Source organism: Onychostoma macrolepis, chromosome 04 (assembly GCF_012432095.1).
Source record: "Onychostoma macrolepis isolate SWU-2019 chromosome 04, ASM1243209v1, whole genome shotgun sequence".
In the NCBI taxonomy this organism is placed as follows: Eukaryota; Metazoa; Chordata; class Actinopteri; order Cypriniformes; family Cyprinidae; genus Onychostoma; species Onychostoma macrolepis.
Window position 1 is genome coordinate 4,384,559 of NC_081158.1, and position 15,213 is coordinate 4,399,771.

Sequence of the window (15,213 nt, forward strand, 5' to 3'; positions counted from 1 at the left end):
GCATGTTAGATCATGCTTTGACCATTTTGAATCTGATCGGGACGATGTAGTCAGTGAGAGAGATGCATTTACAGACACAGAAACATCTGTAGTTATAACCGATCCGTCGATCTGAATAGGGGTGTGTGTGTGTGTGTGTGTGTGTGTGTGTGTGTGTGCGTGCGTGCGTGTGATCTATCTATAGATCTATCTATCTGTCTGTGTATGTAAGTATGTATGTATGCGTGTGTGTGTGTGTGCGTGCATGCAAAGTATATGTATGTATGTAGCCTGTGTGTGTGTGTATAATCATATGTATGTATATGTTTGTGTGTCTGTTTGTTCTGTTTATTGAATGCAATTTAAATGATTCATATAATTATTTACAGGTGAAAGAATATAACATCTGAATGTATTTTGCATGAAAATGCACTACTTTGATAAAAATGCATTTTTCTCAGTTTTTTGTCCAAAATGTTGTATTTTTAATGGAACCCATCTGCATTCAAATGGTGATAAAACATGAACACATGAAGTTTTTTTTTTTTTTTTTGTTTAAAAGCAGAGGCTTGGTTCTTTATTTTGATATATAATATGTTCTTATATTCATAGCAGAAAATATTCTGAGGGCCGTCAAATTTAGGTGAAAATCATCAAAAATGCTGGCGGTGGCTAGCAACTTAAAAAAAAAAACGCTGGCGGTGAAAGAGTTAATAATAAACATGATCTAAACATTCTTACACTTGTAGAATTCATCATGTTACTGTCTCAACAGGAACGAGATGGACAAGATGGGTACAAGCTAATGAGCTTCTTTATTTCCACAAATCCAACATTGACGGGTAAATATGAACATGAAACTCGTGTTGTTGTGGACAGGGTCTTTAAAACAGCTCTATTCATTTCTACCGTTATCAGCACATGCTGAAGTAGACTCTTCTCTTGTCTCTGAGAGAATATGTGCTGTTAATGCAGCGTTAGAAAACTGTTTTTGTACTTTCACTTTCTGTATGACTGAAGTGAAGAAGTTCACCGGCAACTATTGCGCAAAGATCGTGTGGTTGATTAGATCCAGCTGCAAAGGACAAACTTCCACATTATTCAAGAATCGCTGTCATTACTGCAACAACAGAGGAACATCAACACCAGCAGAAACGTTGATAATCTCTGTGATACGGATAACTTTGTAAATCGGCAATTTAGCCTTTGATCAATTCAAACGCATTATTTCGCGGGGACCTTTATTTTGACGGGGTGTCGTGACGTCACTGGTCTGCGCCGCGCTCCTGCATCTGTGATTCGGCTGAAGAAAGGTGTGTTTTTAACTATTTAAGCGTTTAAATCAACGCTGCCCGTTTAGACAAGTCTATAGTGAACTTTATAAATAATTACTTATTTCCGAGTGTAATACTGTGGTGTATCTAATGGCGTTAATGAGTCTCGTGTCGCTCTGTGTATAGTGAAGCAGCTCATCATAAACACTGTTTGGATTGAAACGATTTAAATAAATTTACACAGAAAACATCTTTTCATAGTATTCTAATGCTTATCTATAGAGCATATTATCTGCATTTATATTAATTCAAAATAGAAGCACATTAATTCGTATTAAACTAATATTGAGGGTATAATAATGATCTAAATCATATAAAATAATTATAATAAATGATCACCACTAAAATCCAGATGATTTAAAGTCTAATCAGGGGTGTCTAAATTTTCTCAGAACATTTGACCGATTTTGTAAAATTTTTAACTAGTCAACTTGAAAATGTAAATACCACATGATTCAAGTAACTTATTTTTAATTAACCCTCTAGTTAAAGACATTTCTCTTCCGAGTGCAGCACACATGAAGCTGTCAGCATGATGTAATTGTTAAACAAATCACTTGTTAAATATCTTTACAGAAAAGACACACGAACTGTTCTACGCCTTGTACAAACTTGTCTTATACATGTATGTTCAGAAATAATACGAGGAAATGCTTTTAAAACTTATCAAGTAATTTAAATTTCAAAATGACTGTGGAGGTATAACACAGTAGACTATTATTAGCTATAAATGTTCTGTAAAACAGTGAACAGCAGCTTTCAGTCTGTCACCGTGATGCAAACATGAAATATCAGACACAGTAGTAGTTCTTCATTTGATTGCGCTGCTTTTCTATGTAAACATGGACACGTTTGACTGTTGCGCTCGTCTCTTGCAGGCTCATGATGAAACAGCTTTATAAAAACACAGCGCTCTAATTATTAAGAGATGTTCTTCACTGTTTCCTGAAGCTGAGAGTGTAGCTGCCAGCTGCACAAAGACTGTTTCTATAAAGTGGGGCAATTACAACTTGCGAGGACAGTCTGGTGCTTCTGACTCACAGCCTGTAAGTATGTTTCTGCTACTGACTATTCAAACGCGAGTTTTGCGCAGTGTAGAGTAGCACTTGTTTGTTGTTTCTCCGATCACAAATGCAGACATGGTAATGTTTACGTGGCGCGATGCAACGCAACACGTAAAAAGACAGAATAAGTCATTATAATCAGTAATTATGTCCCCACTGAATGCAACAAATGCCTCGTTTATAATGGGTTTTATTGTTTTTGTGTCGTCGCGCCGGGACACGGCATCACAGTACAGTAAGGGGCGTAACATTTCCGTCTCACGCTTGAGGTATTCAGCCAATCACAACGCACCGGATAGCTGGCCAATCAGAGCACGCCTCGCTTCTCAGAACGATGAGCTTTGAAAAAAATCTATGCGTTTCAGAAAGGAGCATAGAGGAGCAACAATAATATACAGTATGTGGAAAATAATGTGTTTTTTTAACCTTAAACTGCGTGAACACATGGCATTACACCAAATACACAAAATAATGTTCTTTTTAGCAACGTCATATAACCACTTTAATAAACTAATTACATTTTAAGACAACTTGCCTCATTGCCTTATTTTCAAATGATAATTTATTGATAAATTCAGTTGTTTTAGAAACATTCACATGTATTAATCAACACTGACAAAAAAAAAAACAATTACACAATGATTAGACTAAGGATATGTGTTAGACAATCACCTCTGTTTCCACTAAATAACCCCCACCTTACTCAAACTCAGCTTCATAAAGAATTTGCTCGATTTTCATTCTTTTTTCTGCAGAGGAAGTCTTTTAAATGTTCCAACGAGACTCGTGAAATAGAGTTCATCGTAGTCTTGATGTATACTCGGGTCACTTAGAATGCTCCTCTGTCTCCAGAGAGGTCTGGCTCTGTACTTCTCCTCCTCTTTCCCACTGAGGGACGTCTGGAGACCGGGGTGACCGGTGTAGGACACACAGACTGGATGTTTGCTGGCAGGCTGCTGGTGCTGGGCTCTGGCTCTACAGGAAGTAGGGTCAATGTAATGAGACTGTCCTAGGAGTGAAAATAAAGTTTATTTTAGCAGAAAAATTAATCATGACTTAAGATTGATAAAGTAGGTTATTATGTATTAGCTTTTAGTCAGGTAAACACTGCATATTTAAATTATCCAAATACTGACAGCTACCCAGAAATACTTCAAACTTGTGTAGAAAGCTACCTCATTACTTTCAGAGTCTAGCTGATCTGGTGGGATGTTGGATGATGTCGGCCTCCAGAAAACCGAGAGCATTCGTGAACTTCCATTTCCTCTGACTTCCTCCCTCAGAACCACTTCTCTTCTCCCTTTCTGCTTTCCTCTCCTTTATATATTTATCCCTCAAATACTTCCACTTCTTTCTGCCCTCATCCTCTGAATAAACATAATGATTAATGTTCAGAGGACAGCTACATGTTACATTACGTTTGCAAACAATTGTCATTGACTGACAGCGATATTCTCTACCATTTTATATATAATAGTTTATCTTAGCAAGGAAAAGGTAACAGCTAGCATGACTGATACACCAGTTAGTAAACATCAATGTAAAAACAGTATCATGCTTACCAGTTATTCCAAGCTCATAAAGTTCAGGAAATCCCTGGATCGCAATGATGAGCTGCTCCTCCATTTTTCTGCTGAGGTTTCAATGCAACGCAAAAGGTGAGGAAGCTGATTGGTTGGTTCTAGTCACATGACCTGCGTTGTGCTTGCGGCATTCTGAAAAGTTGAGATTTTGTTATCTCGATGCAGCGTGGACGCACCTGAAAAAAATTAGTGTGTCACACCGAACTTGAATGCGCAAAAGACACGATATGTGAACGGCCCCTAAGAAGGTTTCAGGAAACGCAGCACAGGTCATTTAAGTGCATTAACTCTGACTCTTACTAGTGTGCTGACTACTGAACTAGAGCTGATTGAGACACACAGAGATCTGTCTGTTAATTATTCTCATCTTAAACACACAGAGAAACTCCTGCTGAAGCACACTGTTATAAAGATGGCGTTTATTAAAGAGGAGAGAGAAGACCTGAAGATTGAAGAAGCTTTTACTGTCAAACAAGAAGATACTGAGCAACAACAAACAGAGATGATGTTTATTAAAGAGGAGAGAGAAGACGTGAAGATTGAAGAAGATTTCAGAGTCAAACATGAAGATACTGAGACACAACAAACAGGTTGGTTTTCATTCTCAAAGTCTTTCTTCAGTCATTCAAATTAAGAAAAACAATAAATAGCTAAAACAATTGTTTTGTGTATCTTTAAATGTCTACTTCTGAACTAAAAGCAATGAAAATCATTTATTTATATCAATAAATTATGCAGGAGTATCTAACTGTTACGTACCTTTTTTAGCTATTAACCCTCTGGGGTCTGAGGGTGTTTTGGGGGCCTGGAGAAGTTTTGACATGCCCTGTTTAAAGTCTGATTACACTGTAATCAGCACAGAGTGGGCTACAATAAGTCAGCCATTCTTTGGATATAATTTATTTCTGGATTTCTGGTCAGATTTTGTATTTCGACATTTCAATCCTATGATCGGGTCAAAATGAACAAAAAAATTTCAATTACACCCACATAAGTCCTCGAATCCACTCAATTGTGTGTGTGTTTCAAATTCAAGTGGAACAAACGTCACAAAGTCTTGTACCACTCGGATGAACACTCAGTTTTTTACTAAGTGAAAATAGCATATTTTCTTTTTCTGTATGTCCTGTATTTGGCCCAAGTGTTCAAGTGAGGATGAAGAACACAAGTGTGTCGAACTTTTCATTACCTGATGGGACACACTTAGGCCTGGTTTTACAGACAGGGATTAGGCCATAGTTCAGTTAGGACATTTAAGTAATTTTTATAAACATGCCTTAGAAAAAAAATCTTGAGACAAAACAAAGGCATTGATATATTTTAAGATCAATCAGTGCAAGTTTCTATCAGTTGAAACAGCTCAGACTTTCCTTTTAGTCTGGGACTAGGCTTAAGCCTTGTCTGTGAAACCGGGGGATAGTGTCATAAAAATGCAATTGAATTTAAGGATGCCAGATGGAAGGAAAGTTTGAGATATATGCCGTAACCACCACCACAGCTGTTAAATTTATTTATTTCCTACAAATACAAAAGCAACAATTATTCTTTTTCCTGTTGGATTTTAATATTCTTTCAATATTTTTTTTGCATTGTGGCCATCCTCTTCATCTCTTCTTCATTATATTGTGAGCCTTCTTGCTGTTGGCTAAGTAGAAGGAAACCATGAAAATTAATAGTAGTTCAATAATACATGTGTAGTGAACAACGGTCAAGATGGCGAGCCTCCTTTCCATACAATGTGTGGAAAGTTGTTAGAGCCATGAGAATATTGGAAGTATTGTTAAAATTATTATTACTGCATTTGTATTTTTTATCATTTTTAAGAATGTTTATATTGTTATTATATGCTTTTATTATGTTCTTACTAACTGATGAAGTGACTAAGACGTCATATCCTAGTTAGTGGTGTAGCAAGCAAGAGACGGAGCAATACAGTTTTTGACCGTCATTCCATATTGTGTTGTTATATAAAGTTAAAAGATTGTTCCTGCTTTGAAGTACAAATAGACTGGAATCAAAAAGGAATATAACGACTTGGATGAGTTTGTCGCGTCAGACTGGTTGCTTTAAACGAATGGTACATTTGCAAAACTTAGATCATTAGGAGTGCCATTACATCTAGTCAAAAACTGCTCTTGAAGGACAAATGCTGAACGGATTATAAACTTTTGGAACTATTGTTTTTTTCTAACAAGATCTAGTTGATGAGCGTTAACTTCAAAGGATTAAGCGATCGCATGGATGTGGATTCATGTCAATTATGGAACAATGCACATGGAGCGCACGAGACATTTAAAAGTTATTGCGCATGATCCAGTCAGTTGGAATATCCTGTTTTGAGGGACGTTTTACATAAACAGGTACTGTTTGAACAATTTGCTGGAAATTTCTTTTTTAAGAGGCTTGATGACTTGCAAAATGGAGGACGATGACTCAGCACATTGCAGTACCGATTCTCACCACAAGGTGGCAAAAGATACATTGCAAATGGAAGAAGCTTCCAACGTCCGACCGAAAAGGACACTTAAGGTAACTGAAAAGGCATTAGAACTAAAGCTGCACAATCTCATAAAGGACAAAAGAGCAACACTTGGCCAGATTACCAAGCTAATGAACAAACTTGATAGTCTTCAGAAAACCTTTCCAGAGTTAAATAAAGAATTCAATTGCCTCAATGCTAAATTAGGAGTGCTTCTGTCTGAGGAAGAAAGAAAGGCAGATCATGATAACTGGTTTCAGCCTAAAGCTGAATATATTGGTGTTTGTAAAACAGACGTAAACTTGGATTCTTACAAAGAAAAGATAGAAGCTTTTAACATTGGACCTGAAGACAGTGTTTCAGTTGTTTCATCACAAAGACACAAAAATAATTATGGGTCCATCGCTGGATTAATGTCAAATGCATCCAGTCACAGTTCAAGTTCTACAGCTCACCTTAAACAAAAAGGAAAAAGAAAAGAAAAAAAGAAACAATCCATTGAGCAAGAGGTGGCAAAATTGAAGGCAGAAAAAGAGCAGTTGGAGATTGATGCAGAAATAGCAGCTTCTTTTGCCAAGCCCAAGGTATTTAATGACGATGACCTCCTGCTTGAAAATAAAAGTGAATGTCAATCAATGTCCATACATTGTATGAAGGAACAGAAAGACCCTTCCCTTGTGGAGCAGCATAGTAAAAGAGACCTGACACCACCGCCTTTCAAGAGAACCCAAAGTACGAGATCTAGAAAAGAACTTGTCAAAGATAGAAGTTCTGGGGAACTCGAAGGTCATTTATATAGAGTGATGCAACGACAGAACGAGATCACTGAGGTGACATTTGCCACAAAGAGACATTCCAATATTCACAGGAAACTTGATGGAATACAGAACCTTTGTCAGGGCTTTTGAACATGCTATCGACACCAAAACAGAGAGTGCAAGAGATGAATTGTACTATTTGGAACAGTACACTGGTGGAGAAGCTATCTTGTCCGTAGCTGTGTTCATATGGAACCTAATAAAGGCTACAAGAAAGCTTGGGATATTTTGCACAAGGAGTTTGGCGATTAGCTGTAAATAGCTAGTGCCTATATAGACAAAATGCTGAATTGGTCTCAGATAAAAACAGAGGATGGAAAGGCATTGAAAATGTATGCACTTTTTCTTACTGGATGTCGAAATGTAATGGAAGATCTTGAATATATGGACGAAATGGACAATCCCACAACTATTAGAGTTGTCATCTCAAAGCTTCCATTCAATTGAAAGAGAAATGGAGAGATAAAGCCATTGAAATTCATGAACAACGTGGAAGGAGAGCAAGATTTGCGGACCTTGTGGACGTTATAGACAGAGAAGCTAAGGTAGTCACGGATCTATTGTATGAAGAAATTCAAAGCTTTTCTGTTGGGGGTGAAGGAAAAAGAAAGGCCACATCTTTCGAGAATTCCACAAAAAGGTAGCAGCTTTGTCACAGCCATCAATCCTCTTGGAAAGGAAGCACCAGACTCTCCTGCAAAAAGAACCTCAGTGGTAACTGCCAGCGCATTTGAGAAACCTTGTTTGTTTTGTCAGAAGAACCACACACTTGAGTCCTGTGGTAAATTTGTAGAGTGCTCTTCCAAAGAAAGAATTGACTTTTTAAAGTCAAATGGCTTATGCTTCAGCTGTCTGACATTGGGTCATCTTAGTAAGAACTGTAGAAAAAGAATGATATGCCAACAGTGTTCACAGAGACACCCAAGTATACTCCACATTGATAAGAACGATGATCAAGTACACAAGCAAAAGAAAGAAGACAGCACAGAGGAAAAACGTGTATCCTCTGCTCTGGTCTCACTTGAAAAGGAATCATGCGGTTGTACTGGGGCCGGAGAAGGTGAGTCTATTCTTGCAATTGTGGCCGTAAAAGTCAAATCCAAAAAGAGTGAGAAAACTTTGGAGATATATGCCTTTATGGATCCAGGTGGCTCAGCTACGTTTTGTACTGAGACATTGATGAAACAGTTGAATGTAAGAGGAAGGAAAACTAAAATACTGCTTCGAACAATGGGACAGGAAAGGCCAGTGGATAGTTACATTGTGTCTGATCTGGAAGTATGTGGACTGGAAGAAAAAGAGTATATAGATCTTCCAAGTATTTACACACAGAAAAGTTTTCCAGTAAGAGAAGAAAACATTCCCTCACAACGACACACAGAGAAATGGCCTTACTTGAGTAAAGTGTCCCTTCCTACTATTGATGCAGAAATTGGTTTGTTGATAGTAACCAACCTTGGCAGGTCATTAATAGCAAAGGAAATGGTCCCTATGCATTAAAAACTACATTGGGTTGTGTAGTAAATGGGCTCAGCCAAGAAACTGATAGCTGTTGTATTGGAAAGGAAATGCAGCCAGCCATTGCTGTCAACTGGATTTTTGTTGAGAGTATTGAACACCTGTTAGTGCAGCAGTACAATACAGAATTTGCAGAATGCTGCAGTGAAGACAAACCTGAGATGTCACAGGAGGACCGCCAATTCATGAGGTTCATGGAAAAGTAGGAACCATATGTTGGCAAGACTGAGACAAAAGTACTGGATTCCAAAATCAAACTCTGCAATTAGAAAGGTCATAGCGCAGTACTCGAAATGCAGACGTTTGCATGCCAAACCTGTAATACAGAAAATAGCAGACTTGCCTGAGGATCGTGTTATAGCAGACGAGCCTCCTTTTACTAATGTGGGCGTTGATTGTTTTGAAATGGAAATACAGCCAGCCACTTCCATTTATCAATCTTTGCACTTTATCCATTCATTGTATCCATTTAGTAGTGTTAGTTACTCTCGTCTATCCCTTTGTTAATAAAACCTCTTTTTATTACACTTGTGTGTTCCTTGTGTTGATAATACAATAAAAAGGCTCTATAAGTTAACGATATCTCACAAATCCTTCAGATTGGTCAGACTACAACTTCCTACAATTTAATTGTAATTCTTGTTTAGTCTTCCAAGATTGTTCTTTATTGTCAAGGTGCAATTCCTTGGCTGGTCCCCCCGTAAAATAGTATGACCAAGACTTAATATTAATATTTAAGCCCAAAGCCATTACACTAGGGGTGCTACTTAAATCTAAAATCAGTGCATTTAGTGGTGCCTCGTTTGAGGCTATCTAACATCTGATATCACTACACATGTTGTTGGATTTGATGTTTTACATGTCTGAAGGCTTTCATGTCTTTGTGCCATTAAACTGGTGTTAACTTGTGTTTGTTTCTGTTCACTCTAGACCTGACGCCACTGAAAGAGGAGAGTCAAGACCTGAATGAAATGGAACAGAAAAATCAGGATGAGAAATATCATGATTTCATGGCTGGGGAAAAATCTTTTTGTTACTCACAGACTTATAAATCTGAAACTACAAACCTTAAAGTGCAGACGAGTGTTCACACTGGAGAGCGCCCTTACAGCTGTCAACACTGTGGAAAGAGTTTCATTCAAAAAAGAAGTCTTAAAATCCACTTAAAAATCCACACTGGAGAGAATTTGTTCATGTGCTCTCAGTGTGGAAAGAGTTTTACATTGAAAACAACCCTTAAATCCCACTTGAGGATTCACACTGGAGAGAGCCCTTTCACCTGCCAACAGTGTGGGAAGAGTTTCTCAGTAAAAGGAAGTCTTAAAATTCACATGAGAATTCACTCTGGAGAGAAGCCGTTCATCTGCTCTCAGTGTGGAAAGAGTTTCAAACAGAAAAAAGAACTTGATGTCCACATGAGAGTTCACACTGGAGAGAAGCCTTTTGATTGTGATCAGTGTGGAAAGAGTTTCAGATATAAAGCACACCTTAATGATCACATTAACATTCACTCAGGAGAGAAATGTTTTGAATGTGATCAGTGTGGAAAGAGTTTCCCATGCAAAGTAAACCTCGAGAATCACATGAGAGTTCACACTGGAGAGAACCCGTATAATTGTGATCAGTGTGAAAAGAGTTTCAGATATGAAGCACAGCTTAATGATCACATGAGGAGTCACTCGGGAGAGGACTGTTTTATATGTCATCAGTGTGGAAAGAGTTTCCCACGCAGAATAAACCTCAAGATTCACATGAGAGTTCACACTGGAGAGAAGCCTTTCACCTGCCCTCAGTGTGGAAAGTGTTTCTCAGTTAGAGGAAACCTTAATACTCACATGAGAGTTCACACTGGAGAGAAACCGTATAATTGTGATCAGTGTGGAAAGAGTTTCAGATATAAAGTACCGCTTAATGATCACATGAGGATTCACACAGAGGAGAACAGTTTTGTATGTCATCAGTGTGGAAAGAGTTTCTCACGCGGAATTAACCTCGAGATTCACATGAGAGTTCACACTGGAGAGAAGCCTTTCACTTGCCCTCAGTGTGGAAAGAGCTTCACGGTTAAAGGAAGCCTTGATATTCACATGAGAAGTCACACTGGAGAGAGGCCTTACAAGTGTCTTCAGTGTGAAAAGAGTTTCAAAAGTAACCCAAACCTGAAACGGCATTTGCGAACTCATTCTGGAAATAAACTGCCATTGTCCTCAGTGTTACAAAAGGTTTAGAAAAAGGAGAAATTTCAGCAATCATCTGTGCATTCACTCTAGAGCAGGGATCTCCAACACGTCGCTCGTGAGCTACCAGTAGCTCATGGCCTGATTGGATGTAGCTCGCCAAGACATATATTGGCCGTGAGATTATTTTAATGATCCCGTTACATATTTTAATTATCATTAAACCCGTATTTGATTATCGCGATTTGAAGAATCTCACGCAGACGCAACACGTAGAGTAGTTTTGTGTGAAAGCATGACTGAAGGCAGACTGCTGAGGGAAATTATAAGTAAGGAATAATTGACGACGGGCCGTTGGATTATTAGAAAAATAATGCACACCCGAGGTGGTGATGCGGTCACACCTCAAGACATCGATCAGATGATATATTTCAAGGCATTCGTCCGGTATTTCTACTTAAATCGCTATTGTGAGTAGGATTATTTCTTCCGCATTTCATCCAGCGCCTCCGTTGCTAATTCCAAAATGTCATTTTAAACCTAGTAACGGAGGCTTGAGCCATTAACAGATTAATGCAGTTAATACAGTTAATAACTAAGTTATGAGAGAGAGAGAGAAAATTGCCTCTGTACGTCTCTCAATAGTGTTCGGCAGTAATGTCTCTAGTTATAGTGAAACTTAGTTCATTTTCTTCACAAACAGCGCCGTTGTTGTTACCTCGCTTGTGAGAAGTCATGTAGTTTTTAAGTTGTTTACTGATAAAATCGTCAGAGTAGCGCTAACAACATTAGCGCAGTGTGTGCAAACTGTAACTGTTATGTGTGTGCGGTCTGTGAGGGAGAGAGAGAGCGGGAGAGATAGAGTATGTGTGCTTTCCGTACTTTTGTGGCAAAAACATGGACATGATCTGTCGTTTTTATCCTTTTGATTACTATATTTATTTATTTGGCCAGTGTGGTTGTGGGTTTTGGTTATTTTGCTGTTGTAAAACCTTTGAAATAACAGAAATCATTTGGCGAAGTGATATGGTCATGTAATGCGGTCAAGAGCTGCCTGGAACTACGTTCACCGTGCGTTTCTCTGAAAATAATTGCACACCTCAGAACGTTCGTCAGCCAATCAGATTCAAGCATTCAACGGCCCCGTAGTATAAGAAAGAATATTTGATTTCATTGTGTGAATTTCATTTCATTTGTGCGAATGCATAATAGGAAACCGACTGTCTTCAGAAAATTTTCGATTGCATTTGCTTTCCATCTTCCCTCCGTATAACGCGTAATAAAGCAGTGTTTAGAAGCGCAGCGCAGCTTTGTTTGCAGAGGTTACCGTGGAAACAGCTCTTTTCTGCAGTTCATAAGCGCCATCTGCTGTCAAACTGGATTTACAAATTCATTCAGTCTGTCTGCCATATTTTTGTTCAGAGTCAGACCAATGTGAAAATCAGCCCAGATTTTTGTTGTAAATCTTAACCGGTCAATGGAAAATAGCCTACCTCGTTATCAGAAGTGTTGAGATTTTTATAATGCACATTAGCTTATGAAGAACTGTTTATGGAGCAAATAAAATTTTATTTATCATTCTGACTCATCCTTTTATTAAAAAAAAAAAGATTTAAAGGCTGATATGTTACAATTTTATTTTAAAAATGGTCAAAACTTTATTTGAACATGTAGTACATGTCAGTAGATAACATGTTATGAATATTTTTTTTGTTTGTTTAAAATCCGTACATGATTTTTAAAAATGTTTTATTTCACTGTTTATGCAAACAAAAAGTGCATAGTGCTGCTAATTTTATTTGTTGGCTTTTGTCATAAAACTTTTAATAAAAATATTTCGGTGTGTGTATTTTTATATTTCCAGCGCATTTTAACAACTCCATGTATAACAGTTTGGATTTATACATTATTTAAGAGGTTTAAGTACTGTTTAACATTGGTAGCTCTCAGCTGCTTTCATTTTTAAAAAGTAGCTCCCGAATGAAATAAGGTTGGAGACCCCTGCTCAAGAGAAAGACAGTTCGATTTTAACATACATTAAAGTCGTGTAAAAATCATGTAAATGTTGTACCCTTATAAAAAAGTTGTTTCATATGTGATTAGTGTACTTATTTTAAACTAAAAGTAAGGAATTATACTTTTAGTGTGCACAAGTGAAGAAGCATCAGACTGAAGCAATAGAAGCACTGCATACGCACATGTAATCATTAAACAGCTTAAAAATCAAAACTGCTTAGCGTTACTGAATGAAATGTCAAACCCATGAAGAGAAAACTACTGTGAATCTTTGAGAGTGTTGATAAACTCCTACGATCCGGATGTAATCTTTGACAAAAACATGATTTTTGTTCAAAATGTTTAGTTAAATATATCCACATTCAAGTGTAGTTTAAAAAAATTGTGACATTAGCATACATTTTTTTTATTGCTTAAAAGCAGAGGCTCTGTTCTTTCTTTTGATATAATGTATATTGTGACGACCTGGAGTCTTTTCTGGATCCTATTGGGCAGAGTGTGGCAGTTTCTGATTAGTCTTCCCCATCTTAATTGTTAATTAGCTAGGGTATATAGGAGTGTTGTGTTAAATGGAGTAGTTTCTCAGGAGTGGCTCTGCTTCAATATGTAAGATCTTGTTGACTCACAATCATTTGGTTTTTCTTTGCGTTTCTTATATCATGTAGTTAAAAGTTTTGTTATATTTCTTTCTTTTATTTGCTTTGTTATTCTTAGACTTTTGTTTATTATCATTACTGACTGTTGTATTAATTTAACTGAAAATTGAGTGTTTAATCTTGTACATTACTGACACTCTATCCTCCAATTTGATACTGTTAAGTGCTTTGACAATCTGTATTGTTAAAAGCGCTATATAAATAAAGGTGACTTGACTTGACTTGACTTTAATTCAATAAAACAATTTGCATTGATATCTTTTGTTTTGAGGTCTCGTTTATGTTGCAGATTTAAAACGAACAGGTTGTAACTATGTTCAGATATTGATTCAACAAAATATTTTGTGGGCCATTTTTATTTTTGGTGAAAACGGTCAAAAATGCTGCTGCTGGCATGTTTTTTTGTAAATAAAATGCTTGCAAGGAAAGGGTTAAAGTTCAAACACTTCAATAGGAACAATAGTATACTTGAAGTTTAAAAATATATGAATTATAAACTGTAAGTATAATGTTAAGTTCACTTAAAAAACACTTAAGTTTACTTGCAGTATAAACCTACTAAACTAGTAGTTTAATGAGAATGGTGGAGCCAGTGGGATGAGGGTCCATGGTGGAGATGAGGGAGTATCAAGTGGAGTCCAGGTCTCAGAGGTGTAGACGAGAGATCCTCACACCTAGATGGAGCTGGTCTCTGGAAGGCCTGAGGGGGATCCACATAACAAGGTGGAGCAGACTGAGGAAAGGCCGAGGGACAGGAGCCAGTGGAGGCGAGGCCAAGGAACGGGTTGATTCTGGAAGAGGAGGCGGGAGATGGAGGCTGAGTGGGAACTCAGGAGATGCTGGAGATTCAGGGCTTATATGAGCAACAATTTAAACTGTGATACTACTCTCCTGACAAGTTCAGAGTACAAAAACGATTTGTTGTCTGAACAACCATTACTTATGAAAGTAAACATATTAAAACACATAAAACGTAGTATTCATAACGTTTCAATGTCTGCATAACATATATAGTGCGTGTAATGCAAAAATATAAGTTACAAGGTGAACTTAAGTGTATGCGTAAGTAAAATGAAATAACATAAATCATGTCAACTATTACAATTACGTTAAAATTAAGTAAACCTAGCATAAAATTTTAAGTATTTGACTGTGAGCCACGTGATATGCAAATACTCTTTCCAGCCGGAGCCATTTTGTGAAGCACATGTGAAGACGGTGAGAAGGGGTAAGTTTTAACTTTTTGTTAACTAAATAATATATTATATTTTGGCGTTTTACCATCAATTAACACTTGTTTTTTGTGTGTTAGTGGCTGAAGATATTTTCTGAAATGCAACGTAGACACTGAAAAGAGAGAGGTAAGCTTTATTTTGTCTTTTTAACGTATACTTGTTTATTGCGTTTGTGGTCAAAAAAGGAACTTTTAAACTGAATTTCTGAATCGCTAAGAATAATGCTTCAGTAATTAGAAACATGTTATGAATGCTTATGAAAACATTCGAGTTTGCATGTGTGAGCCCATTCCTGCCACTGAAAAAAAATTGTTTGGTCACAATATTCTCATATTTTCTAGGGCCTGGGCGTGG

At 37.3% G+C, this 15,213-nt stretch overlaps 1 protein-coding gene across 6 annotated transcripts; it reads left to right on the forward strand.

Moving 5' to 3' along the window:
• Positions 1–627: 627 nt before the first annotated feature.
• Positions 628–13,873, forward strand: LOC131538368 (gastrula zinc finger protein XlCGF57.1-like). 6 transcript variants are annotated; one of them, XM_058772218.1, is made up of 5 exons: positions 739–821; positions 2,192–2,359; positions 3,230–3,361; positions 4,341–4,550; positions 9,706–13,873. In XM_058772218.1, exons 3-5 carry the CDS (start codon positions 3,316–3,318, stop codon positions 11,001–11,003), a joined length of 1,554 nt encoding a protein of 517 aa, XP_058628201.1. In that variant the 5' UTR covers positions 739–821; positions 2,192–2,359; positions 3,230–3,315; the 3' UTR covers positions 11,004–13,873. The 6 variants fall into 6 exon arrangements, with proteins under 6 accessions (XP_058628199.1, XP_058628201.1, XP_058628200.1 ...); XM_058772217.1 differs by lacking the exon at positions 739–821 and adding an exon at positions 1,236–1,292; XM_058772219.1 differs by lacking the exons at positions 739–821; positions 3,230–3,361 and adding an exon at positions 1,236–1,292.
• The last annotated feature ends 1,340 nt before the right edge of the window (positions 13,874–15,213 follow it).